The following is a 15,215-nucleotide window of genomic DNA, read 5'->3' as shown; positions in this document are numbered from 1 at the left end:
GTCACTTTCTAAAGTATGAAACTTAGATAATCCTCCTTTAGCCTTTAGGTGCCTACTAAATAGGAGGTGGATACATCTATGGTACGAGAAATAAACATTAATTTTGAAAGCTACAACACACGTTCTTAGAAATTCAATACGTCACTTTGATTCTTTAATGAAATCCGAGGTAACCCTGAAAGCTAAGTCTTGGAACCCGATGAGACAGGAAGCAAGACGAGGGCCTGTAGCACCAAAGGCCCGAAAGGGACAGCCTGCTTCGAAAGTTGCAAGTTGCTAAACCAGCAAGGAGCGTTTTCTTCATGGTAATTGGATGAGACGATGGCTCGGGCCGCCTGCCCTTTTTTTATTGGTTCTGTGATTCAACTTGTGGAATCTACTGTCAGTTTGTGACAAAAGTCAATAATTGGTCCGTGAAGATATTTTATCAACACACTCCACCAGTCGATGTTCGTAAGAAAATTTGGGAGAAAAGATATTTTATCAACACACTCCACCAGTCGATGTTTTCTTGCAAATATTGTTGACAAATTGATCAGAAATATAGCAATAAGTCACATCATTATCCCGTGGGTTATTATCACTTTACCCCCTTAAACTATATCACTACTATCAGTTTACCCTTTAACGTTATCTTTTGATTACTTTACCCCCATAAGTAATTCAACTCAACATATTAAGAAATTTTAGACAAAAATACCCTTTTATTTTAAAGCATTACTACATTGTTATTATCACTTTATTCGTTTGCATTATAGTGATACAATCACTTTAGTTTCTAATATTATTTTCTAGGCATTTTATCTCATCATTAATCTAACTAATATGGTCAAAAAATTTTAAATATATTTACCATTTTTTATATATAATTAAAAATAAAAATTTTGAAATGGTTATTCTTCCTTTTTTCACTTTAAAAGATCGAAAAACATAAAAATAAAAGGTTTTTCTCAAATTGCTTTTTTCACACTTATTAATACTAAGAAAAGGAAAAGAGATAGGAAAGAAGGAGATAAAAAATTAGATTTTACAAAAAAAAGAAAATAAAGAAAAGTCTAACATTATTGTATTACTTTAAGGTTATCGGAATTAGAATTGGAATTTAGTGGTAAATAAAAAAAATGAAATAATTTTAAAATAATGAAAGTATTTAATTCTTTCTTATTTGTAATTTAAAAAAAAAAAGAATTGAACTCTCTCTCTCCCTCTCCCCCTCCTCCTCGCCCTCTCTCTCTCCATCTTTCTATTTTTTTCCAATATTAATAATATTTCCAAGAAGAAAGAAATTAATATTTTGACTTTTTTTCTTGATACTAAAAAGGAAAAGAGTCATTCTAAATTTTTTATTATTTTTATTATGCAAAGAGGATGATATTTTCTTCTAAAGTTTTTTAACTTGCTAAGTTGGTTTAATGGTAGGATAAATTGTTTAAAAAATAACTCTATGGGGTAAATTAATAATGAGATTATATTTTATGGGGGTAAAGTGATAATAATTTTAAGGGTTAAACATTTATTTTCACTTTAATCAACAAACTCCGTTAAGTTTGACCGTTAGTCTCGGGAATAAAGTGACTAAAAGATAACGTTAAGGGGGAAATTGATAATAATACTAAACATTAAGGGGGTAAAGTGATAATAACCCTTATCCGGTAGATCTTTGGAGTTAAGTGGCTTGTGGTAAAGCTTGTTGAAATATGGATAATTGAATGAGGGTAGCTCCCACATCGGGGTTGGGGTTGGGTTTGGGTTGGGATATAAGTCCCTGGGATTGCCTCAAGAGTTGCCGGCTTTTGAGGTTAATTCTGGGATTAGGTTTATAAAACAACAAAAGTCTGATTCAGGCTGTTGAAAAAAAAAAAATGAGGGTAGCTGCAACCACCAGCCTTTTGGTTGGTGGCCACCACCAACCTCTTAAAGTTTGGTGGGATGGGAGCCACATAGTTGCTCTTTTAAAAAAAATCCGGGTGTGTAATTTACCCGTTTGACCTAGCGGTGACAGAAAAAAAAAAAAGAATGAGGATAGCTGTAACATACTAGTTGTTATTTGACTATGCGGGCTTCGAGGAATAGTGTTACGAGGGACACAGAAATATAATCGTCCGATTCAAATGACTGCTTAGAATTTCAAAGAAAAATTTTAAAAAAAAAAGGAGTTATTGTCTGAGTTACACTCATTGGAGTCCTATAATTCGAATTGTTTGTACAGAAGATTTGTTTTTTATTTTTACATAATAAGAGTGTTTGTGATACAATTTGAATTGGATTAATATCTTCTCGGCTTTTTTTTAGTGTATTTGTCTATCGTACCAAAAAAAAGAGTATATTTGTCTATTGCCTACATCTACATCATTAAAATTTAAAACATAATCTATGAATATATACCACTTGTTTTATCATGATAAATAGATTAATATATTAAAAAATCAATTTTCCTGTTTAATCTCTATAAAATTCCCGAACAATGTAAAAATCTTTAAAATTGTAACCAAAATTAAGATTATTTACTTAAGTGTCAAACTATTATTACTTCAAATTTGAATTTTCCACGCAACTTATATAAACCACTAAATAAATCAAGTATTATCTTGAAATTTTGAAAGAAAAATTAACTAACTTTCAAAAGAATTCTCCACCTACTCCTAAATGGGAAGTATTTTAGTCAAATGTTAATCAGACAACCACTAGTTTTTTGTATAATGTTAGGCATGAGTTGTGTTCAAAATAGTCAAGGTGAAAAGGATGGTTTAACAGCCATTCATTCTTGTAAGAAAATGTGAATCTCATGCCTTAAATTACAATAACCCAATAAATTTTTGAAATTTGAGTTGAGAAGCAGTAGAAAATGAGCACTATTAGGGCCAACTAGAAGTGGCAATTTGGATTGAGATCCATTTATCCATCCATATAATCCATAATTAAATGGATAATGGATTATCCATTTATAGTATTGGTTTTAAATGGTTGATCAAAGTAAAACCATTAAATTAAATGGATTTATATGGATTATCCACAAAAACCATATATATCTATTTACTTAAAAACCAAATAAAAGAGAGTGAAAGGAAATGACTAAAAAAGGAGCCATCCTAAAATTGTAGTTGGGGTGTGAAAAAGCCATCCCCGTGAATGGTAACCAACCCTGAAACTGAATGCTGGGGTTTACTGCTGAACTAATTAATCATTCCTTTGTTTCTTCTTCTAGACTCCACAGCTATGTTTTCAGAACCGGACCGGATATCGACTCGGTCGAGGTCAGGGGTCAGGGGTCAATGGGTTCGACCGGGGGTCGATAGGGGTCGAACCGGATGACGTCATAAATAAAAATTATTTAAAAATTAAATTATTGTATATAAAATATCCAATAACATATTGATATTAATAAAGGTATATTCATATATATTTGATGTTTCAAATATATTTAACAAGAAAATACAAAGAAATTAGAACAATCAAATAACAATTTATATTATTTAATAAACATTAACAAGTTTAGAATTAAAATTATGGATTTAATTGAAAAATAACATCAAATTTTAGGACAATATTTATAAAGTATGAAATATTTGAGGTATATTAATAAGTTTTCACAATTTAGGGGGTCAAAACATAATATTAAAAAAGTTTGAACTTTTTTTACAAAAACTCCTGTTGGACCGGTTTTTCCGGTTTTGTACCGGTCAAACCCGGTCAAATCCGGTTTTTGACCGGAATTGACCGGGTCTTGAATCTCCCGGTTCTGATGACCAACTCGGACCGGACACTTGACCGGTTCCCGGTTCAACCGGTCGGACCGGCCGATCCGGTCCGAGTTTGAAAACACAGCTCCACAGTACAAAGGGATTTCGATTGGCTTTGAAGAGGTCAGGACAAAGGGAACATGCCCTGCTTGGTACACCCATGCACCTGATTACTAGATGTTGAGTTCAAAAGTCATCCGTGGCTTTAGTAGTAGACATTGCAAGTGTTGTGTGAGCACGAATAAAAGCCAGTGTTGGTATTTTTGTAGATACCCTACATACGGTCTATGTAGGACTTCTATTGTTTGGGCTAGTTTGCAATATATGGCTACTCTGTAATATGTAATATATATAATAATAATAATTTCAGATAGTTTTTTAGTGAAATGAAGGTTCATTTTGCTTGAATTTACATCTGTGGTATTTTGTGGCTTGAATTTATAAGAAATAGTAATACAAAAAAAAAGTAACAAAAATATTTAAATGGATTATAAATGGATAATTGGTTTTTATTTAATCCATTTAGATCCATCCATTTAGATCCATTTATTAAATGGATTGGATAAATTTCATCCACCATCCATTAAGTCAAAATCAATTATGAACCATTTATCCATATTGCCACCTCTAGGGCCAACCACCTATCTTCATCTTCTTCTAGTTCAAATAATTTCAAATCAACATCTTCTCCAATTCTAAGCGAAATTGTCATCTTCATCATAAAAGGCAAAGCAAATGCTATATCATTTAACAAAACAAGGAGGGAAATAGATCAAATTGGATAAAAAAGCATAAGGCTTTTTAAAATATAGGGTCAGAAATAAAATGCCTTCTTCAAATGACACAAACGAGAAAGAAGAAGAAACCATATAGATAATAAAAAGAAAAAGAGGAAGAAGATGCAAGTATTTGCTTATTTTATATGTAATTAAAAATAAAGAAGTTGGAATGGTTATTCTTTCTCTTTTTTTTCCACTCTAAGACTTCCGAAAACATAAAAAGAAAAAGGATGATCAGTCTAGAGCGAGTGATGAAGTTATCTTGGATGCATCATGCATGGCGGCACTGGTAGAAATAGAAAGGAACGGGTTTCTTAATCTGTGTTTGTTTAGGTTCTTAAGTTTTAAAACATTAGAAATAAATTGTGATTCACAATAAACAAAGGACCAAAAGAACTATTTGATTTATTAAGTTGTGTTTGGAAGTGACCCAATAGTCAAAAGGCCCAAAGATTGTGTTTAAGGTATATTTGGTAGTGGCCCATTGTCAAAAATGCCCAAAATTTTGGACCAATTTTTGAAGAAATAAAAAGATAGGACGTTTCTGGTTCGATTGATTTTGGCCGACACTAATCAATTTTTATTCATTTTCGAGTTTTATATAGAATCAGATTGAAGCAATGGGTAGTTCCCAGTTGAATCGCTCAATTCGATTCGATTCGATTTTACAAACACTAGTTTTAGATAGCCCATATGTCATTTTCTATTTAGTTTGAGATTCTTATTCACTATCATATCAAGACGGCTAATTTATAGGGCAATTCTTAGCATATTTGAGTAGAGAGTGTTAAGAGGATAATTGCACAGTATTGACTCTAAGATGGTTATGTTTCTATAATTACTGTGACTAAATTCATCTATCTAATGCATTATTATGTATGTAGGATAGGATTTTTAGAGTCTTCTGTTAAGTTCAGGATTCAAATATTGTACCTCATACTTAATGATAAAAAGGGTGTGGGGATGGGTGGAAGGATAAAAAAAAAAAAAAAAAGTACGTAAAAATTTTCTACATATTATGAATTCAGAATTAGTAAACCTACATGTAGACTATTAAAGGGCCAGTTGCAGCAACTGGGCAAGGTTGGGTCCTTCTTTTTTTTCATATCCGTGAAGGGCTACGACCACGAGATTTCCAAAACCTGAGGGAAGAAATTGCAAATTTGGGGACGTTATACTCAGAGCCTAAACAACAGATGTGTTTTTGTGTAATAAAAAAGATTTGTGTTAATGGTATAACATCGAATTGTACAAGATGGAATAGAAACTAAGTTTCAACAACCAAATACTCAACCCAAAAGGTTTATTTAGTGCTTAAACAATAATAAATATTAAATAGATTTATTTAGAGGAAAATAAAAAGTGGAAAAGCTTACATCACCTAAACAACTACTTGCTCTAAAGGCATATGCCCAATTCTTTTATCTGCTGCAGCTTTGATTCTTCAATTTTAATATCTGTTAATTAATCAAAAATATAATTAATACCTTGAGTATCGATCATTGCATTTAGCAAGGATTTCATCTCAAATTTTGTTTATTTCAGCCAAGTTTGATTCCCACCTTGAGTTGGAAGGCATGAGTTATAACATGGTAAGCTCTAACCATAAATTAAATTGCATGTCTTGTAACATTCCTACCTTAAAACCCTTTATTCAAATGTAATCTTTCCTTAAGTTATGCCATAATCAACTTCTTAATGGAACTCAGAGGGAACTGCATCAAAGTACTCTAACATGCTTTGTCTATTAACTCATCTCACACATTTTGCAGAAGGATTCATATTTGCTACATTTAAACCTGCTACTATTTGTACTTCAACCACTATAACCGGTATGAATTCTTCTTGGCAATTGCTTCTTTTACCAAAAGCAGCCTGGGCAATAATGCTATATGTCAATGAGAAAAACTTCCTAGTAAGATAAACAACCAATCATTCTTGTAAAGCAATAGCTCTGATCATATTTAAGACAGCTGCTTCCGAAATGGATTGAAATGTAGCAGGAAACAAGAGTTATGTAATCGCGTTTATATAGTACAAAACCATTTTGCAGGTCTCTTTATTGGAGAACAAATTCACAAATCAGAAAGCTTACATTAGAGCATACATTTATAGACTGGTGAGAGCAGTTGAGTTCAGAGCCTTTAGTAATCGTGCTCGATAACCAGCCGCTCACATAGAAGGAGGGCGGAAGTAAGGCATGGGAATCAAAACCAGATCCTGTTTTGGGCGGACTGCCAAGCCAAAGGTCTCAGTAATGTCCAGTTGTTCTTGCTCAAATCCAGCAGGAAGCTTCCAATCAAAGTGGTACAACAGTTGTGCAAGAGGTACCTGGATGCTGGTCAGAGCAAATGAGATGCCAGGACATATCCTTCTTCCTGCACCAAATGGGATGTAACTAAAATTCTGTCCCCTGAAATCAATTTCAGAGTCAAGAAATCGCTCTGGGTAGAATTTCTCAGGTTCAATCCAGCGCTTGGGATCTCGCATAATTGCCCAGGCATTAATAATGACTCTTGTTTTCACAGGTATTTCATATCCATATATTTCACATTTTTCGCTACATTCCCTTGGAACTAATAGTGGAGCTGCAGGGTGCAATTGAAAAACTTCTTTGATGACTGCTTGCAAGTATTTCAATTTATGAATTCGAGATTCATCGATGTTTCCTCTGTCTGCATAGATTTCTCGAACCTCATCTTGTGCTCTTTTAAGTACTTCTGGATTGTTAATCATTTCAGCAACTGACCACATCAAAGTTGTTGCTGATGACTCGCTCCCTCCACTGAACACGTCCTGAGCAGAATTATCAGAAACCTCAAGCTTAGACCACAGTAAGAGAGGATTAGAGTACACAGAAATAGATGTCAATTATTCTGACAGGAAATCTAAATTTTCGGCATAGGATTTGTATGTAATTCAAAATTCTAAATAATCTATACAAGGTCTTGTTTTCCCTTTGGACTAGTTTTTTGCCATGTTGGGATCTAGATGGAATTGTGTAGAACAAACATTGATGAAATACAATTTACTTACAAAGATGACTGCTTTGATGTTATTATCAGTAAGTGGAGCACTAAATTCCCCAGATTGTTGAATCCTTAGAAGAACATCAACCAGATCCTCCTTTGCTTCTCCATTACCGGGTTTTGATTCCGCTCTCTTGACTCTGTGCTCATTGAGAATGTTTTCAAGTGCTTTATCAGCTATCTTGTGAGTCCTCTGTAGCTTATGCCTCATTCCAGTGATCTTTTCAAGTATTTTGATAGAGGGATACATGTCTACTATGCTGAAACCTCCCATAAGCTTCGTCACATCCTTTATTGCTGACATGAACTCATTGTGATATTTGCTTCTTTTACCATAAACAGCCTGAGCAACAATGCTAAATGCTAGCGATGAGATCATGGTGCTGAGATTGACAGCCAAACCCTCTCGCGAAGAGATTGATCTAATCATATTTGAGGCCTCCTCTTCCCTGATTGATCGGAACATTTGGATCTGCCTTGAACTTAGAAGCTCCAATGTACAAATCTTTCGCAGTTGTCTCCAATAATCTCCATATGGGGAAAAGGCAATATCTGTAGAATTATAAAACAATACATTTGCTGAAACAAGATTAGGACTATATGCAAATATAAGGTCATTGTCATTCATTATTTCTGCGCAGCCTCTGCAGAAAAGACAACTACAGTTGACATTTCACCAAGCTGCAGGTGCATCAAATGTCCATATTTCTTGGCCAAGTCTGAAAGGATCCTGTGAGGAAGGGAGCCAATAAGCTGATGCATGTTGCCAATTATCGGTAGTTGTCTTGGCCCCGGTGGCAGCTTCACAGGCCTAGATTTCCTTGCAATTTTAACTATTGTCAAACAGAATAAGATGAAAACAGAAATGAAAACTAAAAGCTCCATGCTAATCAGTAAAATGATGCTGGAATGTTCTTGGCTTAGAGGTGAAATGATCTTTTACAGGTATCAGTATATTCTAATACAAAATTCAGTCTTCTTTGCTTCTATGCTTCAGCAGCTATGTTGGTCATGTATGGATGATGAGATTACATAAACACAGAACCAAGTCCAAAGTTGATTTAATCATACATCTTACTTTTCCAACAGAACCTAAGAACTGAGCCGCAGACATCCACTGTAGTAGATAAAGACATAATTACGACTTGGTGATTCATGACTAATGACTATATGTACGTTTATATGCAGTATACGCTACTGCTGGTGAAATTGCCTTACAAGGCAAATGAATTCTTGCTCATCAGTGATTAAACAAGTCTAATTCATGTAACCATTGATGCCATGGTTCTGCATAATATCCGGTTTTCATGTAAAACTTGATCAGAGGTATTTCTCGGGTTATATTAGATTGTATAGTTCTTCAGATCGTTCAATTACAAATTAGAAGCAAGGAAAAAAGATGGAAGTATACATATCAACTATCATAGTTACTTGTACTAATATGTGTACTGCTATTTGATTTTGAAAAAGTGAAAGGAAAAGCTTAGTTAGGGCAGGGCATCAAATAATGGAGCCGATCTGTGGAAGCCATCTTATGTGGACTATAGTTTGCTTGGAATTCCGAGTTCTAAAAAGTCAAAGCTAGAAACTGACTCTAATGTGGGCTTGAACTTAATACAAAAAGCTGCTCAGGAGTCTCCTCATTACAATCTGGTTATGCAGATTCAAGAATGTTGCAGGAAAGGTTGGATCTGCCAGCTAGAACACATTTGGGGAGAGGGAAACAATGGGCAGACTTCCTAGCCAAACACAGCATTGATGCAGATCTGGGATTGAGGATCTTAAAAGAACCACCTGAAGCCATCAGGCAGCTAATCGGGGAGGATGTTATCAGGGCAACCATCCCTCATTTTGTTCTGTGTAATTAGGAGCATGTAGCTCTTCCTGTAGACTGAATAAAAGAAAAGCTTAATGATAGAGATAGGTGGCAAAAATCCACTAAGGTTTATAGGAGACATGGGAAGGATGTGTCGAATGCCCAAGCATTGATTTGGCATGCTTTTGATGACAAGGAACCAACTTGGGAGTTGGTTTGAATTCTATGGAGTTTATTTTCTGATTTTCGCCGGCAGGGGTATTTTAATAATTTGAATTAGCTGCAGGAATTTTATGTTTATGGTAATTTTCTGTTTAGTAGTTATTTTTGGTAATTAGTATTTTAGTTGTTATAGGGAATAAGAAAGCTTAGCTTTCTAGCTTTCCACTAGAATTTTATTCTAGTTAGGAGTCCTAATTAGGATTGGAATGAGCTTTGTTCTAAGGTCTATAAATAACCACTTCTCCGCAAAGAGAAGTCAGTTTTTGGTCATTAATAAAATTTTCCTGCAGACTTAACGTCTTCCTTAGGGCTGTGTGATACATCCCAACTTTAGGTGTGAGGCCTAAAGATTCCTAGGATTACCAATCAGTTTTCACCTTCTTAAGCATATTCTCCCATCCTATTCCAAGTTGCTCTTATAAGTTCGGGTGACGTTCAATATCTAAACTTTTCTACAAAGCTAGTGTGCCTACCAAGTTTTCATGCTGTGTCACTCAAAATCAGACATCTCATACATGAAATTGATAATTTGTAGCACCGACAAAGCCTCAATGACTCAATCCTAGCTTCTATCAATGAGGTTTAACCTTGTACAGTTGATTCATGTAGCCCTACTAACAAGACTTGTTCAAACAATACAAATGAAATGTATTTGAGAGAAGAGTTGAGAATGATATTCATTAAAGCTGCATTCGCAATCATGTCAGCGAAATCTAGATAATCAATCCATAGACAAGATTAATATCAGTGCTTAACAAAAGCCAATTTGAGGTGATCAATGCCTCATAGCATGTCTATCAAGTGAAGCAAAGAAAATTTTGTCATCTTCACAAGTCAAATATGAGTAAATTTTATATCCACTGACAGTGTATATCACCATTGGATCCATGACACGTATGCAAAAGTTGGAGTTCAAATTCAAATTTTGCATAATTGTCATTCATTCGATGCTGACAATATAGTGTAGGAAAGATTAATCCATCAAACTATTCTCACTTATAGTCTTAATTTACAAAATAGTCAAGAAAAGCAACCACAACTTTTCAAAATAGCACTTCCGTATACTTGTTCAATTGGCTACATGCACCAAATGGTGGCTAATTACATACAACAAGAAACCCCTATATAATCCCTATCAGTCCTTAACAAAGGCCAATTTGAGGTTATCATGTCTATCAAGTCAGGCAAAGAAAATTTTGTCATCTTCACTGGTCGACAATACTTTTTTCAGTTTAGTCTTAATTTACTCTCACACTCAAGAAAAGCAACCACCACTTTTCAAAATAGCACTTCTATATACTTCTTCACTTGACTACATTCACCAAACAGCGGCTAACCAGGTATGCTGATCTATAGATATCAATTACTACATAGGACCAGGAACCTCTGTATAATTCCTATCACTGCTTAACAAAGGCCAATTTGAGGTTATCAGTGCTTCATAAAATGTCTGTGAAGCGAAGCAAAGAAAATTTTGTCATCTTCACTACTCAACAATGCCAAATATTCTGCAAACTATTTTCACTTTAGTCTTAATTTACTCGAACAGAAATGTGCATTGGCTTAATGGTTTCCTACCCTCATAGAATCCTAACAGACTTGGTTAAGAACTATGGACCTCTGACGCATCTGCAGCTTGATGAAATTGCAGTGCTGGAGGCAAGACATTGTCAACAACTCTCACATAGACAATGTCTGAAATGACTAGAAATCCAAGAGTAATGAAGAAAGCCCAAGAGGAGGTAAAGCAAATCTCTTCGCGAAATGAAAATATTGATGGATTGCGACTTCATAAATTAAATAACCTGCAAGTAGTCATCAAAGGAACACTGATATTGGACCCTGCGGTTCCACTTTTATGCAGTGAAAATTTTGAAATCAATTGATATGCAATACCAAAGACCATAGTCCTTGTCAATGCCTGGATAATTGAAGAGATCCTAAACAATGAAAGAACCTGAGAAATTTAATCAAGATTAATTTCTTGATTCTAAAATCAATTTCAAGGGGTACAATTTTTAACTTCATCCATTTGGTGCCAGAACAAGGGTATGTCCTGGAACATCAATTGTTGTACCTAATATGGAGCTGCCACTTGCACAATTGTTGTACCACTTTAACTGGAAACTCCCTGGTCAATCGAGACAAGAACTAAGCATGACTCAGATCATTGGCTTGGAAGTCAGGCAAAAACATGACTTCAACTTGATTCCCCTTCCTTATTGCCTTTCGTCTGTAAAACAGGATACAAACAGGATATTCTTCAACTGTCCAATAATGATTTGCCATCAAACTTCAAAACACGTTTCTTCAAGTTTTGGAGCAACACTTAAAAAGATTTCTCAGTATCACATGTTTGTTCAAGTGAATGGATCTGGAAAATCTCCACTGTTCCTTTACTCATATCCAAATTATAAAAAGCTACCACAATGCTGACCACTGTTAGTTTTATCTTGATGACCAAATAATTAATATGGCAAATTCAACCCCATTATATTTAACCATTGGATTTGGATGATAATTGGACGAGAAAGAAAGTAGTAAAAATTTTGAAAAAGGATTTAAATGCTTAATCATATGGTTAAATATGTTTGCTTAACTTCTAGTGTTGTATGGCATAGATGTATATTTAAACTGAGTATATTCACAAATGGCTATGATGATACTCTAAATAACACATCAAACCTTTATATATGCTAGCTTCCCTCCTATTAATTATTTATCGTTCACATTAAGAGCACTTAATCAAATTAGAGTCAATGACAAAAGGCTAGAATGATATACCCTACAAATTACATCAGATATCTATAATATAAATATGAAAGCAACGAAAGATCAGGGTATACCATTGAAGCATGAATGGAGTTCCTTATTGCTGTGAGCAAAAGATTGTATCTCTCAAGGGCAGTGGCCTGTCTAGTACAACTTGCATTACTCCTTTCAAGTTACCCAGGAAATGGAAGAGGTGAAAATTTCTTAATCACTGGCTAAATGAGAACAAAATCCTCAAAGGACGCTAAGCCCCAAGGTTCAATCAGAAGCAACATCCAATTCTGTTACATCAGCGACTATAGGAAACACTAGCTTGCAGCATGCAACTGATCTATAGTCATACAAGAAACAGCTGCAGAAAACCTTGCAAGAATGAAACTTAAGTGAAAACTTTTCCAAGACTATTTGATCTGCAATGGCAAGCTCCACCGAGATTCTAACTGGTTTCAGAGTAAAATACACTCAAGTAACAATTTCAATTTCTTTTCCATTGCAAGCTGCCATGGAAAGTACTCTTGGAATTTCTGATACACATCCTGAACTGTGCAGACCTTTGACTAAGATAGAGTAAGTAGATTCATTAGGAGAACATCCTCTTTCCAACATCTCTTCCAGAACTCTTATTCCTTCACTTGCATTACCAACATTGCAAAATCCCTTAATTAACATGTTATAAGTAAAAGCATTGGGACTCAATCTCTTCTCCACCATGTCATCCCATAACCTCGCAGCTTCAGACAATTCCCCTCTCTCACACATTCCTGCAATAAGCGTGTTATATGTCAACTCACTAGGAACCGATCCTTTCTCAAATTCATCAAATAACTTCCTAGCTTCCCATATCTTCCCCTCCTTACATAGCCAAAATATAAGTGTGCTCAATATTGCATTATCCGGAGTAACATTCTTTATCATCAACTTCTTCCACAATTCACTTGCCTCCTCAACCTTTCCTTCCACACACAGAACATCAATTAATTTGCAACACAGAGCTGAGCTTGGCACATTCCGCTTGTCAAGCATATCATTAAGCAAATTAACCGCCTCTCCAGACTTCTTTTCTTTACAAAAAGCTTCAATCATCACCCCGTAAGTAACATCATTTGGCTCAACACCATTCTCCTCCATATCATCCATTACCTTAATAGCATCAACTAACTGCCCTTGCTTACAATGCCCATCAATCAATATTGTGTAAGTCATTACATCAGGGAACCAACCACGGTCATGAATCTCATGAAACACTCTCTTGGCACCAACCAAATCACCCCTCGCTACGTATCCACTTAAAATAGTTGTATAACTAACCACATTTGGCACCACACCCATTGCTGGCATTTCATCTAAAATTCTAATAGCAGCATTAACATCATTTTTCCTACACAAAGCCTTTATCAAAATATTGCAAGTAGAAACATTAGGCACAATATCAAACTTCTTTCGACAATTCTTAAACAAACCATACACCAAATCATAATATTTATTCTGAACCAAAGCATTCAACAGAGTATTAAACGATTTCGCCGACCTTTTAACGCCCGAAAACTCATTCATCTTCAGAAATATCTTAAGGGCTTTTTTGGGCTTACTTGCAATCCCATAATTCCTGATCACAACAATGAATAGATTTTCAGCACAACTGATTCCAGCCCTTTTTAGTTCATCCAAAAGGGTCTCCATATCCTGAAAGGCACGGGCGCGGGAGAGCTTCTGGATGATGAACTGATAGGTCTGGTAATTATGCGAAAATTTGGGGTGATATTTTCCGGCATGGTGGAAAATTTGCAGGGCGAGGTTAAGGTCATGCTGACGGGAGATAAGGGAGATTAGGCGCTTGTGGGAGAGGTCCTTTGGCCAGGGATTGATTGGGGGAGTGATGGTGTAGGACTGGAGGAGTTGGGACTTGGATTTGATGGGGGATAGGTGGTGAAATGATGGATGGGACTTGAAGGGGTCATCAGTTTCTTTGTTTTCTTGACTATCAGGGGAGTTTTTGGTGGAGAGAAACTGAGTGGAACTGAATGAGGGGAGGAAAGAGGTGGGTGAACTGGTGGTGGAGGAGTAGAAGCGGTGGAGGAGTGGAAGTTGCCGGTGAGGGAACATGGTTGGGGAGTTGTTCGGTGGGGTTTAAGGAGGTTTTAAGGCTTTTTTAGCTCACCAGTGGGAGGTTGCACCCAAGATTCTTGGCCAATGTACTTAATACTAGCAGATAATACACCACTTTTTATAATAATTAAAAAGTTTATTTTTTCTAAAGTGATCTTTCAGCTGTTTCTCAAAAAAAAAAAAAAAAATATATATATATATATATATATAAACACACACATCTAAGAAAAACGGTGCTCTCTTTAGCTAATATGCTAAAAAGGATAGTGATGAAAATGCAATCCCTAAAACTGCTCTAGAACCATTAGTAACATATTGAAATCTTAATAGTAAATAAGGATAATGATCAGAACTTCAATCCCTAAAAATGCTTTTAGAAACCATTAGTAACATATTGAAATTTTAAAACAATATGCATGATTTCTAATCTTTTGGCATTTAAGATTTACTAATCACCTTTAAAGAAAAAAAAATGTGAAGCTTAGGGCACATCTATTATAGGGTCGGAAGTGATCAAACATAAGGAAATAGACTGAAGTTAACATAGAATTTGCCAAAAAAAATAATCATAATAATATTTGAAGATTTAAGAAAAATTATTAGATGCTTTTCTTCGTATTATATACCATTGGGATGCTAAAGAAAATACAAATAAATGATAAGAAAAGCAAGATGTATGGGAGATTACAATGATACTAAAGCCCTCTTTGAAGTTACGGTGCTTTTGATAAAAAAGTATTTGTACGCGCTA

At 35.0% G+C, this 15,215-nt stretch overlaps 1 protein-coding gene across 3 annotated transcripts; it reads right to left on the bottom strand.

The window, feature by feature from the left end:
• Positions 1-6,454: 6,454 nt before the first annotated feature.
• LOC113690759 (tabersonine 16-hydroxylase 2-like) lies at positions 6,455-14,559 on the bottom strand. 3 transcript variants are annotated; one of them, XM_027208787.2, is made up of 4 exons: positions 12,433-12,824; positions 11,664-11,819; positions 7,556-8,368; positions 6,455-7,315 (listed from the first exon to the last, which is right to left on the bottom strand). In XM_027208787.2, exons 3-4 carry the CDS (start codon positions 8,174-8,176, stop codon positions 6,692-6,694), a joined length of 1,245 nt encoding a protein of 414 aa, XP_027064588.2. In that variant the 5' UTR covers positions 8,177-8,368; positions 11,664-11,819; positions 12,433-12,824; the 3' UTR covers positions 6,455-6,691. The 3 variants fall into 3 exon arrangements, with proteins under 3 accessions (XP_027064588.2, XP_027064592.2, XP_071906994.1); XM_027208791.2 differs by lacking the exons at positions 6,455-7,315; positions 7,556-8,368 and adding an exon at positions 13,887-14,559 and having other exon boundaries at positions 8,627-11,819; positions 12,433-13,736; XM_072050893.1 differs by lacking the exons at positions 6,455-7,315; positions 7,556-8,368 and having other exon boundaries at positions 8,627-11,819; positions 12,433-14,559.
• Positions 14,560-15,215: the final 656 nt, after the last annotated feature.

Source organism: Coffea arabica, chromosome 5c (assembly GCF_036785885.1).
Source record: "Coffea arabica cultivar ET-39 chromosome 5c, Coffea Arabica ET-39 HiFi, whole genome shotgun sequence".
NCBI classification, from domain to species: Eukaryota; Viridiplantae; Streptophyta; class Magnoliopsida; order Gentianales; family Rubiaceae; genus Coffea; species Coffea arabica.
The sequence above is the reverse complement of the archived record's forward strand: the minus strand, read 5'-3'. Positions and strand labels throughout refer to the sequence as shown.